Genomic DNA, 19,852 nt, shown 5'->3' on the forward strand with positions numbered 1-19,852 from the left:
CTCCCATGTTCTTATTTTGTAAAAGTCTTAAACATTTGAAGGGGGAGCTTAAGACCTTTAATAAAGAGAACTATTCTGACATTTCAAAGAGAGTGAAGAAGGCTGAATGCAAGCTTAAGGTTGTTCAATCGAAGTTGCTCAATGGAGAAGAGTCTACTGATCTTTTGGCTGCTGAACAAGATCTTTATCATTCTTATACTGAACTTAGAAGTGCAAAAGAAGCTTTTTTCAAGCAAGAAGCTCTTGTGAGATGGCTTTCGTTGGGGGATAGCAATACTGGTTATTTTCACAAGATTGTCAAGGCTAGGAGATCTAGTCACACTATAAAGGTCATCTTTACTGAAAATGGCATCAAACTTGAGGATCTTACTGACATATCTAATGAAGCTGTTGGGTTCTTCCAGCGACTCTTGGGGACCAAAGATCCATCTGTAATTGGTGTTGATATTTCAACTCTTCAGTACATTCTTAATTTTAGGCTTACCTTGGAGCAGGCTGCTCAGCTTTCAAGACCTGTTACTGAGGTAGAGATTAAGGAAGTGTTATGGAGTATGGATAGCGACAGTGCTTCAGGCCCAGATGGGTTTAGTGCTCATTATTTACAGCGTCCTGGGCAATAGTGGGAAGAGACTTCAGCTCAGCTATTAAAAGCTTTTTCTCCAGCGAGAAACTTCTCAAGGATGTAAATAGTACATGTATCACCTTGTCCCTAAGGTGCCTAATCCTTCTAGGATGTCTGAACTTAGGCCCATTTCCTGTTGCGATATAACTTATAAATGCATTACTAAGATCTTTGTAAATAAACTTAATGTATATTGCCTTATTTTATATCTCCAAATCAATGTGCATTTGTGAGTGGTAGAAGCATTGGTGATAACATTCTCCTAGCACATGAACTGGTGAAAGGGTATGATAGGACGGGTGCTAGTCCTAGATGTGCTATCAAAGCAGATATAATGAAGGCCTTTGATTTTGTTGATTGGAATTTTTTGAGATGCATCTTTGAAGCCATTGGTATTCCCACTATATTTGCCACTTGGGTGTTTGAATTCATAATGGGATCTCGATTTTCTGTGCTTGTTAATGGTGGTTTACAAGGCTATTTTAATGGTCTTAAGGGACTAAGACAAGGAGATCCTTTGTCTCCTTACTTGTTTGTCATGACTATACAAGTTCTCACTAAGATATTGGATAAAGTAGCTATTAATGGTCTTATAGCTTACCATCCATTTTGTAAAAAGATTCAGCTGACTCACCTTGGGTTTGCTGATGATCTTTTGATTTTCATGAAAGGAGAGCTTAATTCCATCAAGGCTGTTCTTGACATCTTTGATATGTTCTATGAAATGTCTGGACTGAGATTAAATCCAGCTAAAACTAAGATCTTTTGTGCTGGGATGGAGGAGCAAACTATCAAACACATTTTGAACTTAAGTGGTCTCAAGAGGGGTTCTTTGCCAGTCAGATATTTGGGAGTTTCACTCATTGCGGACAGAATAATAGACAAGGATTGTAAACCACTTATTGAGAAGATTACTTGTAGGCTTCAACTTGTTAAATCCGTAATTCATTCCCAAGTGAATTTCTGGTGTTGTGCTTTTGTTTTACCTAAGAAAGTTTTGAAGAAAATGGAGCAAAAGCGTAAGGCTTTCCTTTTAAAGGAAAAGATGGAGATGCAAGGTGCAAAGGTGGTTTGGGATAAGGTCTTCCTACCAAAGGATGAAGGTGGTTTGGGTGTTAAAGACTTTTACACCTGGAATCTATCCTGTAATATGAAGTTGATATGGTTGCTTTTTCAGAAGGCTGGTTCTCTTTGGATTGCCTGGCTGAATAACTATATGGTAAAAGGAATGAGTATTTGCAGTTTGAAAATTCCAAATGGCAGTTCTCATGCATTGAGGAAACTCCTAAAGATCGTATCACTATTTTATCCCTTTCTCAAACATGAAATTGGTGATGGTCAGTCAACATTCTTCTGGTTTAATAATTGGACTGATAGGAGTCCCTTATTTGTTGAAGGTTCCTTGTATGACATTCCCTGTGATGCCAAGCTTGCTGATGCTTTGAATAATTTCGTCTTGACCAACATAGTAAGTAGTGAAGAAAGGAGGAGAGGTATTCAACAACTGATGACGTCTACGACTGTGATACCCAAGAAGCAGGATGAAATTATTTGGTGTGCAACTAGGAAAGGGAAGTTTTCCATTTCTGGGACCTGGAATGAGTTGAGGAATAAAAGTGGTAAGGTTATTTGGTACAAGTTGGTCTAGTTCAACCCTTGTATATTCAGACACTCCTTTATCAGCTGGTTCATTATAAATAATAAACTCAGTACAATGGACAAGTTTTGAAGTGGAATCCTACGGTAGACACTTCTTGGAAGTTCTGTGGCACTGGTACCGAATGGAGGGAGCATCTCTCTTTCTTATGCCCTTTTGTGAAGGATATGTGGAATGCAATTATGAGGAAATGTGGCATTATGAGGAGTGCTCGTGACTGGAGTTATGAACTCAATCGGGCTATTAGCAACCTGAAGGAGAAAGCAATTGATAAGATCTGCATTAAGCTTGTTTGGCGTGCCTTTCTATATTTTACATGGAGAGAGAAATATGGAGGTCTTTCAGGGTGAGGATCTTTCGAGGGAAAGGATTTGGCAAGCCATACATAGTTCTGCTCAAGCTCGTGAACTGGAAATCAAAGGATTCGAGCAGAGATTGTCAAGGACTACCAGAAGAAGCTTCTTTCTGCTTGAGGTATATTTAATTGATGTTCCATTTTATTCCTTTTTAGCTCTATAGCTCTGTAATTAAGGCTAGTTACACTATCTTTAATTATTATTATTATTTTGAATTCTTATTTTACCTCTTATAACAAGTGGTTTCGCTTAACCTCGCCCTAAGATATCTCTAGTTTCCACATGGTGGTTCATTTGCTAGGTGTGTTAGGGCGTTGTCCGAAGGGTTTTTTAATGAAACACTAGTTGACCTCACCAAGATTAACGCGTAGATCCTTGATCCAGGAAACTCGAAGGATCAATTGGCCGTAGGGTTTATTGCGTGCCATTGAGCTTGTGACCACAATTAGCTCAGATGATATTGCAGCTCGAGGATTTAGCCGCTTTGGCTCTCCCAAGCACACGCATGATGGTAAAAATAATTGTGGAAAACAAATTAAAAAGAGTTCGTGCGATGAACCGAAAAATGAGAGAAATACATTTTTTTTTTGTCATCTACATTACAAAAGGAAGAATGAAGGTAGTTGGGGTAACTTTCATTGTCCCAAAAATGCCCATGGTAAGAATAAAAGTTGTAATTCCAGCTACTTAAATTAGGCGAAAGCTAAAAGTACAAATTAGTAATTTAATGATTTTTAACTGAACATCATCACCACTGGACTATTATTGTCTCTCACCTATTATCTTTCTCTCTCTCATTTATATTCGGTGCGTATGTTAATATCCGGGAGCCCAATAGGGCCTGACTAATCCGGTTTGAGTCGGATAGGCTCACTAAGGGGCAAAACTATTACAATCAAGGATTTTCTCCATTCACAAGACTTGAACCCGAAGCCTTACACAAGGGGAACAAGCGCTGAACCGTTTGAACCAATCCTTGTTGGTTGCGATTTGCCTTTATTTTCATTAATCAACTTTTTTTATTACAATAGGAGGCTCGTGGCCTAGTACAAGGAAATGGAAAGGAAATCTAAATAAAGGGGCACGGGTAGTCCCATTGATGAGAATCAAACTCGAAATCTCTAGATTACCAGGTGAGGGTGTTAGCTACTGCACTGCACCCCCTTTCATTAAGCAACTTTGTTATCATAAAAAATGCTTTTGTTATATTTTATGGAAAAACTATTCACATTTTGTATTATTTTTAAAATGGGTTATTTCTATTGGAAATATCAAATAATACATCAGTTATTAAATATAATGTAGTTAAAATAATTGTTTTTGGTATATTCTACGCGTAGTTCGAGTAGAAATACAGTGTACTAAAAAGAAACAAAGATAAAGGTTATAAACCATTTTACCAGTGGGCCTAATGGAGGTGATGCTAAAGCCTGTTTTTTTTTTTTAGGTGTATACCCTGGTATCCAAAGCCTAATGGAATCTGACTAATCCAGTCGGGAGATCGAGCATTAAAGGTTATTCTCCCTCCCAACAAGTGCGTTTCCCGGGATTTGAGCTTTGTGTTCTTTTCTTTACGGGGGTGAACTGCTTACCACCCAACCAACACTTGGTTGGTTGCTAAAGCCTATTTTAATATACTACCAGACTCAAATTCTCGGAAACTTTCTTTTCTCAAACGTTAGGATTCCTCCCAACAAGTGCATTCCCGGTGTGCGCACTCGAATTTCGTCTCGTCGGGGCACGCATGTGCGCGCCTATGCAACGCGGCTTGGGAGTGTCCACCTTCCCGGGGACGCGCGACGGATGCACGTGACAAGGAGTCGCCACTTGCCATTTTACGACCCGAAGGTCGAGGGCCGGCAAGTTACCCAGGTCTAGGGGTACGGGGTACACCTAAAATGTTAAGGCAATGGTCTATACGGAACCGAAAATTCCGAATTCGGGGATTCTATTACGTGTGGGCCTATATCCCATACGTCCTTTCGGTACTCTAACTTGTCTAAACTTGCCATTTTAATTTAATTACCGCTTAATTAAGTTCCGCTCATCTTATACGTTTTGACACCGTAAATTCGAAGAAACACTCTGACCGTCCACTCTCCGACCAGGATTTTACATGAATATATGTATAATATAAAACCTTACATTGTTCTCACAAATAAATAAAAGACAAGCTACAATGACTAAATCCCGGTCGGTTCGCATTCGGCCATGATTTCACTCATGCTCACCGTATAGTTTTGGAAAAGACCGAAAATTAAATTAAATGCGCACTCGGTGTATGGGGGTATTGGATCCCGTGATCGACGGTTATGGGCGTTGGACCCAGTGTGAATCGAGTCCTAAGGGATCAGGCTCGATCCGCATAACAATCAAGTGCAAAAGATGTAACAAGCAAGCTCAAATAAACAATCAATGGGGTTTTGTTATCGCCGAATTTACGTGAATTAACTGATTATTACCCGAGGTATCTTGGCATACAAATCCTACCTTAAAACAAGCAAAAAATGGATGATGGATAGGGTATGTAGCATCCGGCATTATTTTGACGGACCCGACAGACGTGATGTCCATAGTCAAGTCTCGAATGTGTGGGTTGTTTTTAGATTATTCTGTATCGTGACAATATGGCTTTTACAGATTAAAAGTATTTTCACCTAAAACCCAAAAAACCTAACCCTCTAATTGACTATTGCCCATGTTTGATTTAAGCCGAGTTTGTGATTAATTTGTTTTGACCAATTCTATGCACAAACCTACGCTAGGATCACGGTAGGACAAGAACCGGTAATCATGCCCTTGAATCGGTAAATATGTGTGTGCATGAAAATCAAGATTACGTTGTACGTATCTCGGTGCTTTTGAAATTGTGAATTTTGAAAAGGGTATGACTAACAGTTTTTGAACTGTCGACGCAATTACAAATTATTAATCAATTCGTGCAATCTATTTAAAGAAATCAAGTGATTTAATTTAGCCAAATTTAACGTCTCGATTATCCCGTATGTAGAATTTTAGGTTAATTAAAAACTTGTCGAATGCTTTTAGTCTACGGACTTCGAGCCGTCGAGATAGCCATTAGTTGACCGACCGATAAACTCTAATTTCCGACATGGTCACATAATTACAAAAATGAAATATTTAAATGGGGCACATACATTGTCGGTGGGTGATCCAAGTAGAAAAGGGCCGGATATTTTTAGAAAATGTCCAGGGGACTGAATTGAACGATTTTAAAAGAGCAGGGATTGATTTGAAAATTATGAAAAAAATTGGGGACTGATTTGAAAATTATAAAAAATTGGGGACTGATCTGAAAATTCTAAAAAATGGGGACTGTGTAAAAAATTTATTGAAAATGTCCTAGGACTTATTTGAAATGAAATTGAAAATCGGGACTGATCTAAAAACAAAAAAATGGCCCCAAGACTAAACTGAAACAACTCGAAAAGTCCCTAGGGATTCTTGAAAAATTCTGGGAATTCCAGGGTTGATTGGAAAATAGTAAAATGACTGGATTTTATTGAAAAGATTTTTGAAATTCGGGACAGATCTGAAAAGGGTGAAAAATGGTCCCGGGACTAGACTGAAACAATTTGAAAAGTTCTTTGGGATTCTTGGAAAAATTCTGAAAAATCCAAGGATTGATTGGAAAATAATAAAATGACTGGGGCTTGATTGAAAATAATTTTGAAATTCGGGGCAGATCTTAAAAAAATAAAATACGTCCTCTGGACTGAAATGTGACAAAATAGAAAGTTCGTAAAATCGAGTTCGGGACAAATTCGATCACCACGCGACCCAAGAATACTCATTTCACATTATATCCATCAAGCAAGCAATAATATTCAAGAAAGGAGCCCTAATCATGCCACTAAGTCGAGAATTTACCTAGTTCGGAAAGTTGAGGGGCTTCTCTGTAAAAATAAAAAATATCGTCGGATGAATCGGGCCTGATCGGATCGGACTGAACCGCCCGAAGGAGAAACCGCCCGGAAGAACGCTGGGCCGGATTGGGGAAGTTGGGCCTGGTTGGGCTTGGGCTGGGCCTGCGAAAAAAAACGAACTAGGCCGAGGCCCGTTAGCTGAAGGATGGCCGGGATCAGGGGGCAGCGGCGGCGACGAGGCTGGGGGCGGCGGTTCTCGCCCCTGGACGCCGCGACGACGGCCGGAATGGACGCGGGAGATAGCTCTGGGTGCCGCCGATGCTTCGCCGTGGTCGATCGGGACCTCACCGGCGCTTAATCAGTCGGAATCGTGGGAGTTATCTTGGTTTTCCGGCGATGGTTCCGAATTCAATCGATTTCCAAATTCCTTAAAACGGGAGCAAATTTTCCGATTTCTCTCAATGGTCTTGTTCCTCCCTCACCGAATTGCCGTTCCCTTTAATTAATTTCGATTCCTTCCCCTTTTCGTTAGGATTTCGGCCGATTTTCAGGGAAAATCGCGGATACCCGCGATTTGGGCGTTCTGGGCTGGCAGGGATCGCGGGCAGCCGACGAGCGCTGCCCGGCCTGCCCAAACTGCCCGAATCTCTTTTTTTTTTTTTTTTTAAATGCCGGCAGTCACGGGCAGCCGGTCAACGCTGCCTGGCCTGCCCGGCCCTGCCCGAATCTTTTTTTTTTACATACATAATTTAATTAAATTAAAAATAATAATATTTTTTTTAAGAAAAGGTGATAAATTAGGAAATGACGATTTTGCCCCTTGGAGTCGATGGACCGAAATTAGATGCTTACAGCTTGCCCCTCTTTGGTTGCGTGCTCGGATAGAGGATGCAGCCAAAGACTATAAGAAGCACCTTGTTTGGTTCTGGCGACCGTTTGGCAATTCTCCTCGTTTTTGCTAATATGTGGGCCTGTTGCAAAAATAGTAAAAACCATAAATTAGTAAATGTGGACGCATACTTGAAAGACATTAAGTGAGGACACGAAGTCCAAAAAGTAGTAAATGTGGACACGAAGTCCGGAATGCAATGAATGTGGACACGAAGTCCAAAATGCAGTAGATGCGGACGCGAAGTCCACAATGCAGTGAATGCGGACACGAAGTTTGGAAAGCAGTAAATGAGGACACGAAGTCCGGAATGCATTAGACTCGGACACGAAGTCCGGAATGCAATGAATGTGGGCATGAAGTCCAAAATGCAATAGATGCGGACGCGAAGTCCAAAATGCAGAGAATGCGGACACGAAGTTCGGAAAGCAATAAATCAGGACCCGAAATCCGGAATGCAGTAGACATGGACACGAAGTTCGGAATGCAATGAATGTGGACTCGAAGTCCAAAATGCAATAACGATGTGGACACGAAGTCCCGAACGCGAAGTCCGAAAAGCAGTAAAGATGGACACGAAGTCCTGGACGCGAAGTCCGAAAAGTAGTAAAGATGGACGCGAAGTCCGAAAAGCAGTAAAGATGGACGCGAAGTCCGTGGATGCGAAGTCCGAAAAGTAGTAAAGATGGACGCGAAGTCTGTGGACGCGAAATCCGAAAAGCAGTAAAGATGGACGCGAAGTCCGAAAAGCAGTAAAGATGGACGCAAATTCCGTGGATGCGAAGTCCGAAAAGCCGTAAAAATGGACGCAAAGTCCGTGGACACGAAGTCCGAAAAGCAATAAAGATGGACGCGAAGTCCGAAAAGCAGTAAAGATGGACCGGAAGTCCGTGGACGCGAAGTCCAAAAAGCCGTAAAAATGGACGCGAAGTCTGAAAAACAGTAAAGATGGACGCAAAGTCCATGGACGCGAAGTCCGAAAAGCCGTAAAAATGGACGCGAAGTCCGAAAAGCAGTAAAGATAAACGCGAAGTCCGAAAAACAGTAAAGATGGACTCGAAGTCCTTGGACGCGAAGTCCGAAAAGCCGTAAAAATGGACTCAAAATCCGTGGACGCGAAGTCCAAAAAGTAGTAAAGATGGACGCGAAGTCCGAAAAGCAGTAAAGATGGACCCGAAGTCCTTGGACGCGAAGTTCGAAAAGCAATAAAGATGGACGCAAAGTCCGGAAAGCAGTCAATGTGGACACGAAGTCCAAAATGTGGTAGATGCGGACATGAAGTCCGGAAAACAGTAAATGAGGACACGAAATCCGAAGAACAGTGAATGCGAGAGTAAGAATGATTGTTATGGGGTGGTGTAGGGCTATCTGTTCGGTGTTAAGCCGGTATTGTGCTGAAATAATGCAGTGATAACCGCGCCCTGTCGCTGGTCGTGCGCCTATGGGTTTGTTTGGCGAAGTTGACATGTGCTCCTTTTCGGGTCCTTCACCCGGATAGGGACTGCGACTTGTCGAACGAGACAGACATATGCCCGCTCGGGGAGACGCCTCCCGGGACCTGTATACTCAGACCTGTATGCAGGAAAACGATAACCAACAATCGTTGTCAGTCGCGCAGAACTTGCTGAAATTGCGATATTTAAAGAAATCTATGTAATGATATTCCGGGAATTTAAATTCAGTGGCCGTTTGAGGGGTGGCCGCGTCCCCGAGTATGACATGTATTTGACTTGAAGGATGCAAGGCGGGCATGACCCGCAGAGTTTTTGTATGAAGGTAAAAGGAAGGATCTTTAGGGATCCTCTAAATCAAGGACACGACAATTCGAACTCATTTCGAGTCATGTCTTGAACCCGAAGAATCGAAGATAATTTGCTTGCGTTGAAAATCGCTAAACCACTACTTGTCATAGCTCTACACGAGGTGTCGCAGCTCTTTCGTGGTTGAACCGACAATTTCCCCTAATTTTTGCCCGGGCCGCAAAACGCGTGACGACCTGACGGGGTATTTTATTTTGACTTTCTCTCATGAATGCTCTCCTTTTGCTACGACAGCCCAAGATAGGGTCCGATCGCACCTCTCAGTTCCTTTAACTTTTGCCTAGACCGCCCTTTGTGGGTTTTCAGCCTAGTAAGGATATAATTCATGCTCTCCTTTTGCCACGGCTCCCCTTTGCGGGATTTTAAGTCGTGCCCCTCATTCCCTAATTTTTGCCTAGGTCCCCTCGAGGAGGTTTACGACCTAGCGGGAAAATTATTCTTTTTCTCTCAGAGACGTCCTTATATGGAAGGATTGGATGGAGATGGCATAAATGCTGATAACAGAAAATGCGCTGAAGTAAAACGGGCGTGGAGCTTGAAGAATACGGAAGAAGACAAGTGTTAGAAGTGTGAGTTGTAGCTGCGGGGACATGCAACGGCTGTAGAACGACGAAGTACCCAATCAGGGATAGTACTTCTTAAGGGCATCAGCGTTGACTGGGAGCGCATTTTCGGTCCCGTCCATGTCGCTTAAGATAATTGCCCCTCCGGAGAAGACTTTCTTGACGACAAAAGGCCCGTCGTACTTGTATGCGAACTTGCCCCGAGAATCGGGTGTAATATGTAGGACTTTCCGCAGGACGAAGTCACCGGGTTTGAACTTGCGGTGGCGGACTATCGCATTGAACGCTCGGGCTATTCTCTATTGGTAGCATTGGCCGTGACAAAGTGCTGTTAGCCGTTTCTCGTCAATGAGATTGAGCTGTTCAAAGCGTTGTTTCGCCCATTCTGCTTCTTCAAGTTCGGTCTCGGCGAGGACCCTTATGGAAGGAATTTCCACTTCGATCGGGAGGACGGCCTCCATGCCGTAGACCAAAGAATACGGGGTTGCCTCGGTTGAAGAGCGGATAGATGTTCGGTATGCCAAGAGCGCGAAAGGAAGCATCTCGTGCTAATCTTTGTAAGTCACCGTCATTTTCTCGATGATCTTCTTGATATTTTTGTTTGCAGCCTCCACTGCACCGTTCATTTGGGGACGGTATGGAGTGGAGTTGCGGTGATGCACTTTGAATCGCTCACAAAGCTCGTCAATGATCCTGTTGTTCAGGTTCTTGGCATTGTCGATGATGATCGTCTCGGGGACTCCGTATCGGGTGATGATGTCACGCTTGAGAAAACGTGCCACGGCATTTGCAGTGACTGCAGCAAGTGTTATGGCCTCGATCCACTTGGTGAAGTAGTCAATTGTCACCAAAATGAATTGGTGTCCGTTGGATGCTTTGGGGTTGATAAGACCGATCACGTCGATACCCCACATTGAAAAGGGCCATGGGGCTGCCATCGGGCGCAACTCGTTAGGCGGTGCTTTGATCTGGTTGGCGTATACCTGGCACAAGTGGCAATGCTTGACATGTTTGACGCAATCGGCTTCCATGGTGGACCAAAAGTAACCCAAACGCATGAGTTTCTTGGCAAGCATAAGCCCGCCCATGTGGGGTCCGCAACTCCCTTCGTGTATCTCTCCCATGAGACGTTGTGCCTCGACTTCGTCAACACACCGGAGTAGTGTGACGTCGAAAGAACGGCGATAGAGAGTTTCTCCACTCAGGAAATAATGTGCTGCGAGTCGCCGAAGTGTTTTTCGATCACGACGGTTATCGAATGTAGGGTATTGACCGGTTTGCAAGAAATGCTTAATGTCTTCGTACCATGGCTGCTCATCGGTCGCCTCGATTGCGTCGCAGTGAGCAGGGCCTTTGGCGATCTCGATCTAGAGTGGTTCAATGAGGTTTTCTTTCGTGATGCTCACCATGGATGCGAGCGTCGCGAGTGCATCAGCAAATTGGTTCTTGATGCGAGGTGTGTATGTGAATGAGATTTTCTCGAAGTTCTCCGCTAACTCCTCAAGATACTCGTGATATGGCACTAGCTTTTCGTCCTTCGTCTTCCATTGCCCCAGTGTCTGGAAGATTGTAAGCATAGAATCTCCGAACACTTCTAGCTCCTTCACCTTGAAGTCGATCGCCGCTTGCAGGCCAAGGATGCATGTCTCGTATTCAGCCACGTTGTTGGTGCAGGGAAAATCGACTTTTGCTGCAATCGGATAATAACGTCCGTCGGGGGATATCAGCACTGCGCCGATACCAGAACCGGTGGAATTCCTTGCACCGTCGAAATACATCTTCCATGCGAATTTGTTCTCCTCACTATCTACTTGGAGGATCCCTTCGTCCGGAAAATTAGAGTTGATCGGCGTATCGTCTTCGATTGGGAACTCCGCTAAGTAATCCGCAATTGCCTGCCCCTTAACTGATGTGCGGGGCACATATTCAATGTCGTATTCTGTCAGCTGACATCGCCACTTTGAAATGTTCTTCATGGAAGATGGACTATCGAGCAAGTACTTTAGGGGATCCACTTTTGACAATAAGCAGATAGTGTGGTAGAGCGTGTATTGTCGAAGTCTGTGCATAACCCATACTAGCGCGCAACATATCTTCTCAATCTTAGGGTAGTTTGACTCCCCTTCGGTAAACTTCTTGCTCAAATAATAAATGGCGCGTTCTGCGCGCGTGGACTCGTCTTCCTGCCCTAACATGCATCCTAGGGATTGCCGACGCACTTTCAAGTAAAGGATCAGTGGACGATCTGCTGTCGGCGGAACTAGCACTGGTGGCTGAGCCAAATATGCCTTGATAGTATCGAAGGCCTTCTGACATTCCTCGTCCCACTCAATTGCCGCATTTTTACGAAGTAGACGAAAGAGTGGTTGACATTTGTCTGTCAGGTTTGCGATAAATCTTGCAATGTAGTTCAGCCGTCCCAAGAAACCTCGTACTTCGCGGGCCGTCGATGGCTGACGTAGCTCCCTGATTGCCTTCACCTTGTCCGGATCGACCTCAATGCCTCTCTCACTGACCACAAATCCTAACAGTTTCCCTGACTTAGCGCCGAATGTGCACTTCGTCGGGTTGAGTCTGAGCTTGTACTTCTTGAGGCGGTCAAAAAGGCGCTTTAAATTAACCAGGTGGTCCTCTCATTCTTTGGATTTGGCAATCATGTCATCAACGTAGACCTCGATCTCTTTGTGCATCATGTCGTGGAGTAGCGTGACCATCGCCCTCTGATATGTTGCCCCGGCATTTTTGAGGCCGAAGGGCATGACTCGGTAACAGAAAGTGCCCCACATTGTGATGAACGTCGTCTTGATCTTGTCCTCTTCGGCCATCCGAATCTGGTTATATCCGAAGAAGCCATCCATGAAGGAGAACAACGTGTGGCGTGCTGTGTTGTCGACTAAGACGTCAATGTGAGGTAGGGGAAAGTTATCTTTGGGGCTGGCTTTGTTGAGGTCTCGGTAGTCGATGCAGACTTAACTCTTCCATCCTTCTTCTCCACGGGCACGATGTTCGCTACCCACTCAGAATAATTGCAAACCTCCAGGAACCCTGCGTTGATCTGTTTGATAATCTCCTCTTTGATGCAGAGGAGAAGGCCGGCACGCTGCCACCGTAAGTGCTGTCGCTTGGGTGGAAACCTCTCTGTATCAAGCGGTAGGAAGTGCTTGACTATCGATGGATCTAAGCCTGGCATGTCGGCATAGGACCAAGCAAAGACCTTTTGGTAGTCCGTTAGAAATTCGATCATCCAGGCTCGTTGTGTAGGGTCGAGACCCGTCCCAATCTTTAGGATGCGAGGTTCTTCTTCGGTACCCACATTGATCTCCTCTGTCGGCTCCACGGAAGTGAGTTGGCGGTTCTCAAGGCGGCGCAAACTCTCTTCTATATCGGGCACTCGACCATCCTCGTCGAGTCTTTCCCCAGAGTATATGGGTTGTGACTCTTCAAGGAGTTCCTCGGATGGGTTCGAATCGACGCGTCGAAGACTCAGATTCGAGTGGAGCCTGGCGATTTAAATAAATTGTCTTAGAAAATTTAAAGTGCTGTGAATAAGTGAGAGAAGAAGAAAGTAGACGCAAGAATTCTGAAAAATGCATGTAGGGATTTTATTAATGATGAGGGCGCAATGCCATAACAAGAATCCATCTTCCGTCGTGTGGCTTATGGCTATGCCGACACGCGAGGAATATCAAAACATAGATGGCCTTACACATCGGTGATTACAGCCGAGTAACGCGGGACTGAGGTCCAGTTGTTGAGTTCCTCATTTTCCTGCGCGAAGCGGATGTAAGCCCCTGGAGTAGTCTCCTCGGTGACGGCGCATATGTTTGGCAAGTCAACAGGCTCGCTGTCTGAATCCGAGGAGGGACCGTCAAGAGTACCTCCGATGATGTGTGGAGGCCCAGGAAAAAAGTAGGAGAGCGGCTGATCCGGGATGCCCCCGTTGGTCTTCCCATAGCGTGCAGCGAGACGGTGAAAGTGCTTGCCCCTGCGGGCTTCAATAATCTCATGGCAGGAAGGGCGAAAACCGAGTCCCCTCCTGTTCTTGTACTCTCCGACCTCAATGGGACGTCTGATCCCTTGACCATGTGCCCCGAGTCAGGTGCCGGTGATGTAATTGTGGCGCAGCAAAATCTTCCCTACCATGCGATTAGCGCGGGTTGGACCGATCTCTCCGTAGTCCCGAATGACGGAGATGGTTTCAAATGAATGGAATGGGAGGTTTTGATCGTCCCCGATACTGATGTAGGGGACAGCCGTCTCCTTGTAAATGGAGTAGTCCTCCTCACCCTTGACCGTGATAAGTCGATCTTCTGCGATGAATTTGATCCTTTGGTGTAGGGACGAAGGAACGGCGCCAGTCGCATGGATCCACGGTCTCCCGAGCAACAAGCTGAAAGCACTCGGAATGTCTAGGACTTGGAACGTAGCAGCGAATGAGCAGGGACCCACCTCGATCACCAGGTCGATCTCTCCATTTACTTCCCTCCGCGAGCCATCGAAGGCTCGAACCGCAGTCTTGCTCGGACGGATGCTGTTAAAGTCCACGTTCATCTGCTTCAGCGTGGAAACCGGGCAAACATTGAGTGCCGAGCCATTGTCGATCATGACCCGACCGATGATCAAGTTATTGCACTTCCAGACAATGTGTAGTGCTCGCGAGTGTGCCCACCATTCTGAGGGAAGTTTATCATCTGAGAATGAAATGTTATTGGAGAAGATCGAACTGATAGTCTCTTCAATCCGCTCCGGAGCCGTCTCTTTGGGGATCTGCGCTGCTGTCAGGACCTTTAGAAGCGCTTCACGATGTGGCTCTGAACCCAAGAGGAGGGCGAATAGTGAAATGTGGGCTGGAGATTTGCCCATTTGTTCAACGACCTTGTACTCGCTTGCCTTAATAATCTTCATGAAGGTCTCAGCTTCTTCTTCAGTCACCTTCTTCTGGGGCATAGACGAGGCTTCCGGGGCGACTCCGGGCACTGCCAGGGCTTTCCCTTTGTTTGCGGCCTTCGGATTTTCGTAGACTCGACCCGAGCGCGTCACGCCCATGACGTTAAATTGACGCTCAAGGTTCCCAACACTTCCTTTTAGGTCCACGGGACCTTGCTATCTTGATATGGCTCTCGTGCGGGGACTTCTATCACGAATGGGGCGGGCGTGGCATCGAACCCTGCGTACCCTACACTAGTTTCTACAGGAACATATTCGATCACGAACGGGGCTGGTGCCTCCTGTCTGGTCTCGTACTCCCCTATAGCGTAAACACCGATCATGTTAATGCTGGGTCCCGAGCTTGACCCGTGATCGGGAAGAGGATTTGATTGCACGTTCGGGGGTTTGACGGCGTTGAACGTGAGTTGCTTGTCATCAATCATCTGTTGGATCCTCTCCCGTAATTTCCAACAATTGTCGATGGTGTGACCGGGTGCGCCCTGATGGTACTCGCAGCGCCGACTCTGATCCTGGATGGTTGGGTCGAAATCAGGGTTAGGTGCTATCGATCGGATCTTGTTACCCGCGAGGAGTTGCCGGTATATGTAGGAGAGCGGAGCCGGCAGGGGTGTGAACTGTTTACGCCGCGTTTGTGTTGCGATGCCCTGTTGGTCCTGCGGAGCCGGAGTCCGTTGCACCAGTTGAGGAGTTCTCAAAGCCGGGGGCCTACTTTGTTGAATCGAAGGAGGAGCAGGGGCATAATTATGGGCGTATTGCTGCGGGACCGGCGACGGAAAGGCAGCCGGCAGGGCGGAATAGTAAACTTGCTGCGTTGGGAGTTGTTGTTGATAATGCATCGAAGGTAGGGGATACGCTTGAGTGGCCGGTGGTGCAGGCGTGTAGCTTACGGAATATTGTTGGGGGGCCTGGCGCCCTGAGTTGACAGCATTGACGGACGTGTCTTTCCCTCTCCTATTTCCTGCTGTCCCAGTGGCGGCCCTCTTCGAGGACTCTCCTTCCTTTTTCTCGGCCGGACCTTCTATCATGCCGAGCTTAATGCCGATGTCGAGCTTCTTTACCGCGTCGATAAGGTTGGAGAATGAAGACGTGTGGGCCAATAAGTGCAAGTAGTAGGCCCCTTTAAGAGTGGAGCGGAGTAATTGGATCTGCTGTGCCTCACTGATCGGAGGGACATGCTTCGCCGCTCTAGCCCGCCACTTCACTGCATAGGCCTCGAAGCCCTGGTCATCGGTCATCTCTATCGTGCTGAGCTCCAGCAGAGTCGGGGGCGTCTCCGCACAGTACCTGTACTGGTCGATGAATTTGCTCGAGAGGTCTGCCCATGTGGGGATATCCGCAGCTTTCAGTGACATGTACCAATCCAGAGCCGCTCCTGCCAAACTATCCTGTAACGTATGGATGACGAACTCTTCGTAGTCCCAGTACTGCAGCATTTTTCCCCGGTAGTGACGGAGATGGTGACGAGGGTCGGTTGTGTCGTAGTACCTCTGGAATTCAGGCACCTTAATCTTTAGGGGTAGCTGCATACCTGGGAAAAGACTCCAATCGCCATCGCCGGCATCGAGGCGGGAGCCGCCTGACTGTAGGGCTCGGATATTCTCTTCCAACTTCTTCAATCTCTATTCCTGTTCAGTCCCCGTTTCCGGGAGAAAATTTGTGGGTGGAGCTCTAGGGGCCGCGTGGTTCAGCGTGCTCGGTTCAGAGTAAGCTATATTTATGGGAGATGGAGCTTGGTAAGAAAGGCCGATATGGGGTTGTGGAGCTTAGTACGGGGGAGGTTCAGCAGTGTGAGCAGGAGCCTGGGCAATTGTAGGCAGGAATATGATTGGCGGTGGGACAGCGGAAGTCGGAGCTGGGACCGACGCAGAGAGTGGAATCGAGACTGACGTGGAGATCAGTGGAGGTACTAGCATAGACGGTTCCAACATTGTCGTTGAAGCAGGTGGTGCTGGAAGATTGTTAACCGGATGGGCCGCTGGCGCGTTCACTATCGTTGGGGCAGACGTATCTCCATTATCAGGAATCAAGGTCGGCTGGGCCCATGGGCTTGGATCGACCGCTGGCCCGTACCCAGGAGGTGGGGTGAAGCTCGAAGAAACGCGATTTGGGCCTTTCAATAGGGCCATGAGCTCGGCCATATTGGTAGCCATGGTGACAGCCAGTTGATTGACCGTGCTCTTAAGTACTGCAATACGTGCATGATCATCAACTGCAGAAGATGGCTGCCCTCCAGAATATGCCGGGTGTGGGCCCGAAGATGCAGGTGGCAGAAGATGAGTCGGGGAAGCTCCCCGATGTGCTGGTGACACGCCTGCAAGGGGCACGTGTGGTGGTGGCGCATGCATAGTTGGTGCTTGAGAATGAATTGGAGTGGGAGGCGTATCCTCCTCAAAGACAGCTAGTTGATTTTCATCTGCCATTCTTTGCTGAAAACGAGTGGGATATCGGTGAGGTGCCGCTAGTTGTTAACACCTGGATTCCATAAGTGCGTGAGTAAAGATTCTCTTTAAAATGAATAAAGTATTGAATAAAAGAGGGAATGCATGAAATGCATGAATTTTGAAAACTAATGCTGTCATTTGCATTGACTCCAAATGATCCAAAACATAATGCAAATTTTAAAAAAAATAGTCCTAAATCGATCTTCCACCTCAGCCGGGGAGCAAGCAACCATTGCCATGGAGAGCCCTAGTTCGAGGGTCTGGCGGGGGCGTCATCCTAAGGTGTATATGGACCCCCGCGGGCCCTTTTCCTGGACCTCTCCAAAGCGGTGTTTACTCGTGCCAATTCCTGATCGCGCCTCTGTAGCTCGGCACGGGTCTGGGCGAGCTCTCTCTGTAGTTGGCATTGATCAACAAGCTGCTCGCCCTTCTCTGCGACTTCTCGATGAAGATGATCTCTTTCGGATCTGAGATGAGTGAGCTCGGCTTGGATGGCCATATTTGGAGTGGGAGTTGCGCCGGGTGACTCGCCATCTTCGACTCGTGGAGAGTTGACGAGATCCTTCTGTGCTGCCGGACCCCATCAGTAGAAGCGAATGATGTATTCTTCTATAGCTTGGAAATCCCGCTCATCAAGGGTCGGATGCTCGGGGAAGTATGGACGCTCGGTAATCACAGTTCGCCACACATCCAGGACCTGTTTGACGTTACTTTGGCGATCTGCAGGTGTCTGATCCTCCCGCCAAGTATGTTCAAATCTAGTTCGCGCCGTATCCTCGGAGACCGTCTGTAAGCCACCAAGCTGCCTCACTACTCGCGTCGGAAAATAAGTGGTGGACCCCGCATGACTCATGAGTGGGACTCCATAAAAATCAGGACACCTAAGGGCCATGGGTCCGGGTGGCATCCACGCGGCACGCCACTTGAAGCCCCTAGGTGCTATTTCACGAAAAATTTTGATCCACTCAGAGACCTTGCGTTCTTCCACACGCAGGAGGGGTAGCAATCGAGAAATAATTGACTCCGGACCATTAAAATACATAATCGAGCGCAACAGACGTAGAGGGTTTGCGTGACTTTGAAGCCAAATTTGTAAAAGCATAGGGGATCCTCTTATCCTTCGGTCGCATGTTCCCAAGACGCGGTCGAGGGACCGGATGGTCTCAGCCACGAGGGCTACCTCATAACCACGCCCTCCGACCACTTGGAGGACAACGCTGACCAAGGCAGCATCGATGAGACTATGCGAGCGAGGGAATAAGAGGGTCCCAAAGATTAGCAATAGAACAGCATGACATAAATCCTTTCGAAGAAAATCCCCCTGGACCCTATGCGCTCGTGACTCAATAAAAAATAGGAGTTTCTCGATTGCAATCTCCGTGCTGCCGAAGTATGCGAGTTCAGCATTCAAACGAGTCGTGGGAACCCCGAGTAGGCGTGAGACTAGGGTTGGTCGGGCGGTGTGGAAGTTGGGTTCTACAATGCCGTGGACAACTGCGGTTCGACCGATGAGTGTCCGGTACTCCTCAATGGTTGGCGTGAGCTCGGTACCCTGTTTGTCGAAGACGGCACGACTTGGGTTCCAGAATGCGATGGCGGCTTCGAGGAAATTCCAATCAACTTGCCGAGTAGCCAACAAAGGGATATCCCCTATGAACGTAGAGATGTAACGGCGGTCGACTGGGCGTAATGCTCCCCATATACGGGTAATCTCCTCGAGCGGTGGTGTGACTCTGTCGAGGCGCGGGCAGGAGATCGGGTGTGACATCCCTTACCAAGATGAAAGGAAAATCGACTTAAGACTAGTCAATACAAATGACACCCTAATTTTGAAATTGGATGATGCATGCATGTAGAAAATAAAAATGCCCACGGCTTAATGAATAGTATACATCACACATCTCTCTCAAGAACAGAAAAATTCAAATTGGCGCACAGGCCGACTCAAGGATTGTTGTTGGAGTCGGGTTAGAGGATGGCGTGGAGCTTCTGCAGAATGCATGGTTTTAGTACTACAGGGACCGTGCTACGTAAGGATGGGGGCTCCCGACTCAAGGGTGTCAATTCCTTGAAATCGAGCGGGGATCTTTGGGGGTCTAATCGACGGTCCAACCGTGCGACGTACCCTTACTCGGAACCCCTATCTAACCTGTGTTTCCTAAAATCGGTCGTGGGACACGACCGGTAGGTACCTGAATCTAGTATGATATGCAATGTGCGTGCGAGAAATAAAAGTGCGTAAAGTAGATAAGCGGGAAATTGCGAAAAGCGATAAATAAACAAGCAAACAAAGCAAGCGGGAACGAGCCCGAACCCTCTAAGTGTCTCCAGTGGAGTCGCCAAGCTGTGCGCACCCGAATTTCGTCTTGACGGGGCACGCATGCGCACGCCTATTTTAATATACTACCAGAACTCAAATTCTCGGATGCTTTCTTTTCTCAAACGTTAAGATTTCTCCTATATTCTTTTTTTGGAACTTCTTCTTTACTTTTTCTTTTTTTGTTTTTTGCTCAAGGGAACTCCTTTCAAACGTTAGTTATAAGTTCAACGAACTTTGCACATGTGCAATTGGTTTGAAATGACGAAGTTAATATTTACAACAAATTCAGCAAACATGGGACATGTATACTTGCAAAGACATGTATATGTGCATTCGTGGGGGAGAGA

General features: G+C 46.5%; 2 protein-coding genes across 2 annotated transcripts; one reads left to right on the top strand and one right to left on the bottom strand.

Moving 5' to 3' along the window:
* The first annotated feature begins 5 nt into the window (after positions 1 to 5).
* Positions 6 to 2,270, top strand: LOC116212080. Its single transcript, XM_031546666.1, has 2 exons — positions 6 to 583; positions 863 to 2,270. Exons 1-2 carry the CDS (start codon positions 6 to 8, stop codon positions 2,268 to 2,270), a joined length of 1,986 nt encoding a protein of 661 aa, XP_031402526.1.
* Positions 2,271 to 16,507: 14,237 nt separating this feature from the next.
* Positions 16,508 to 17,164, bottom strand: LOC116212081 (extensin-like). The gene has a single exon (XM_031546667.1). The coding sequence runs from the start codon at positions 17,162 to 17,164 to the stop codon at positions 16,508 to 16,510; it is 657 nt and encodes a 218-aa protein (XP_031402527.1).
* Between the last annotated feature and the right edge of the window lie 2,688 nt (positions 17,165 to 19,852).

This window comes from Punica granatum, chromosome 6 (genome assembly GCF_007655135.1).
Source record: "Punica granatum isolate Tunisia-2019 chromosome 6, ASM765513v2, whole genome shotgun sequence".
Lineage (NCBI taxonomy): Eukaryota > Viridiplantae > Streptophyta > Magnoliopsida > Myrtales > Lythraceae > Punica > Punica granatum.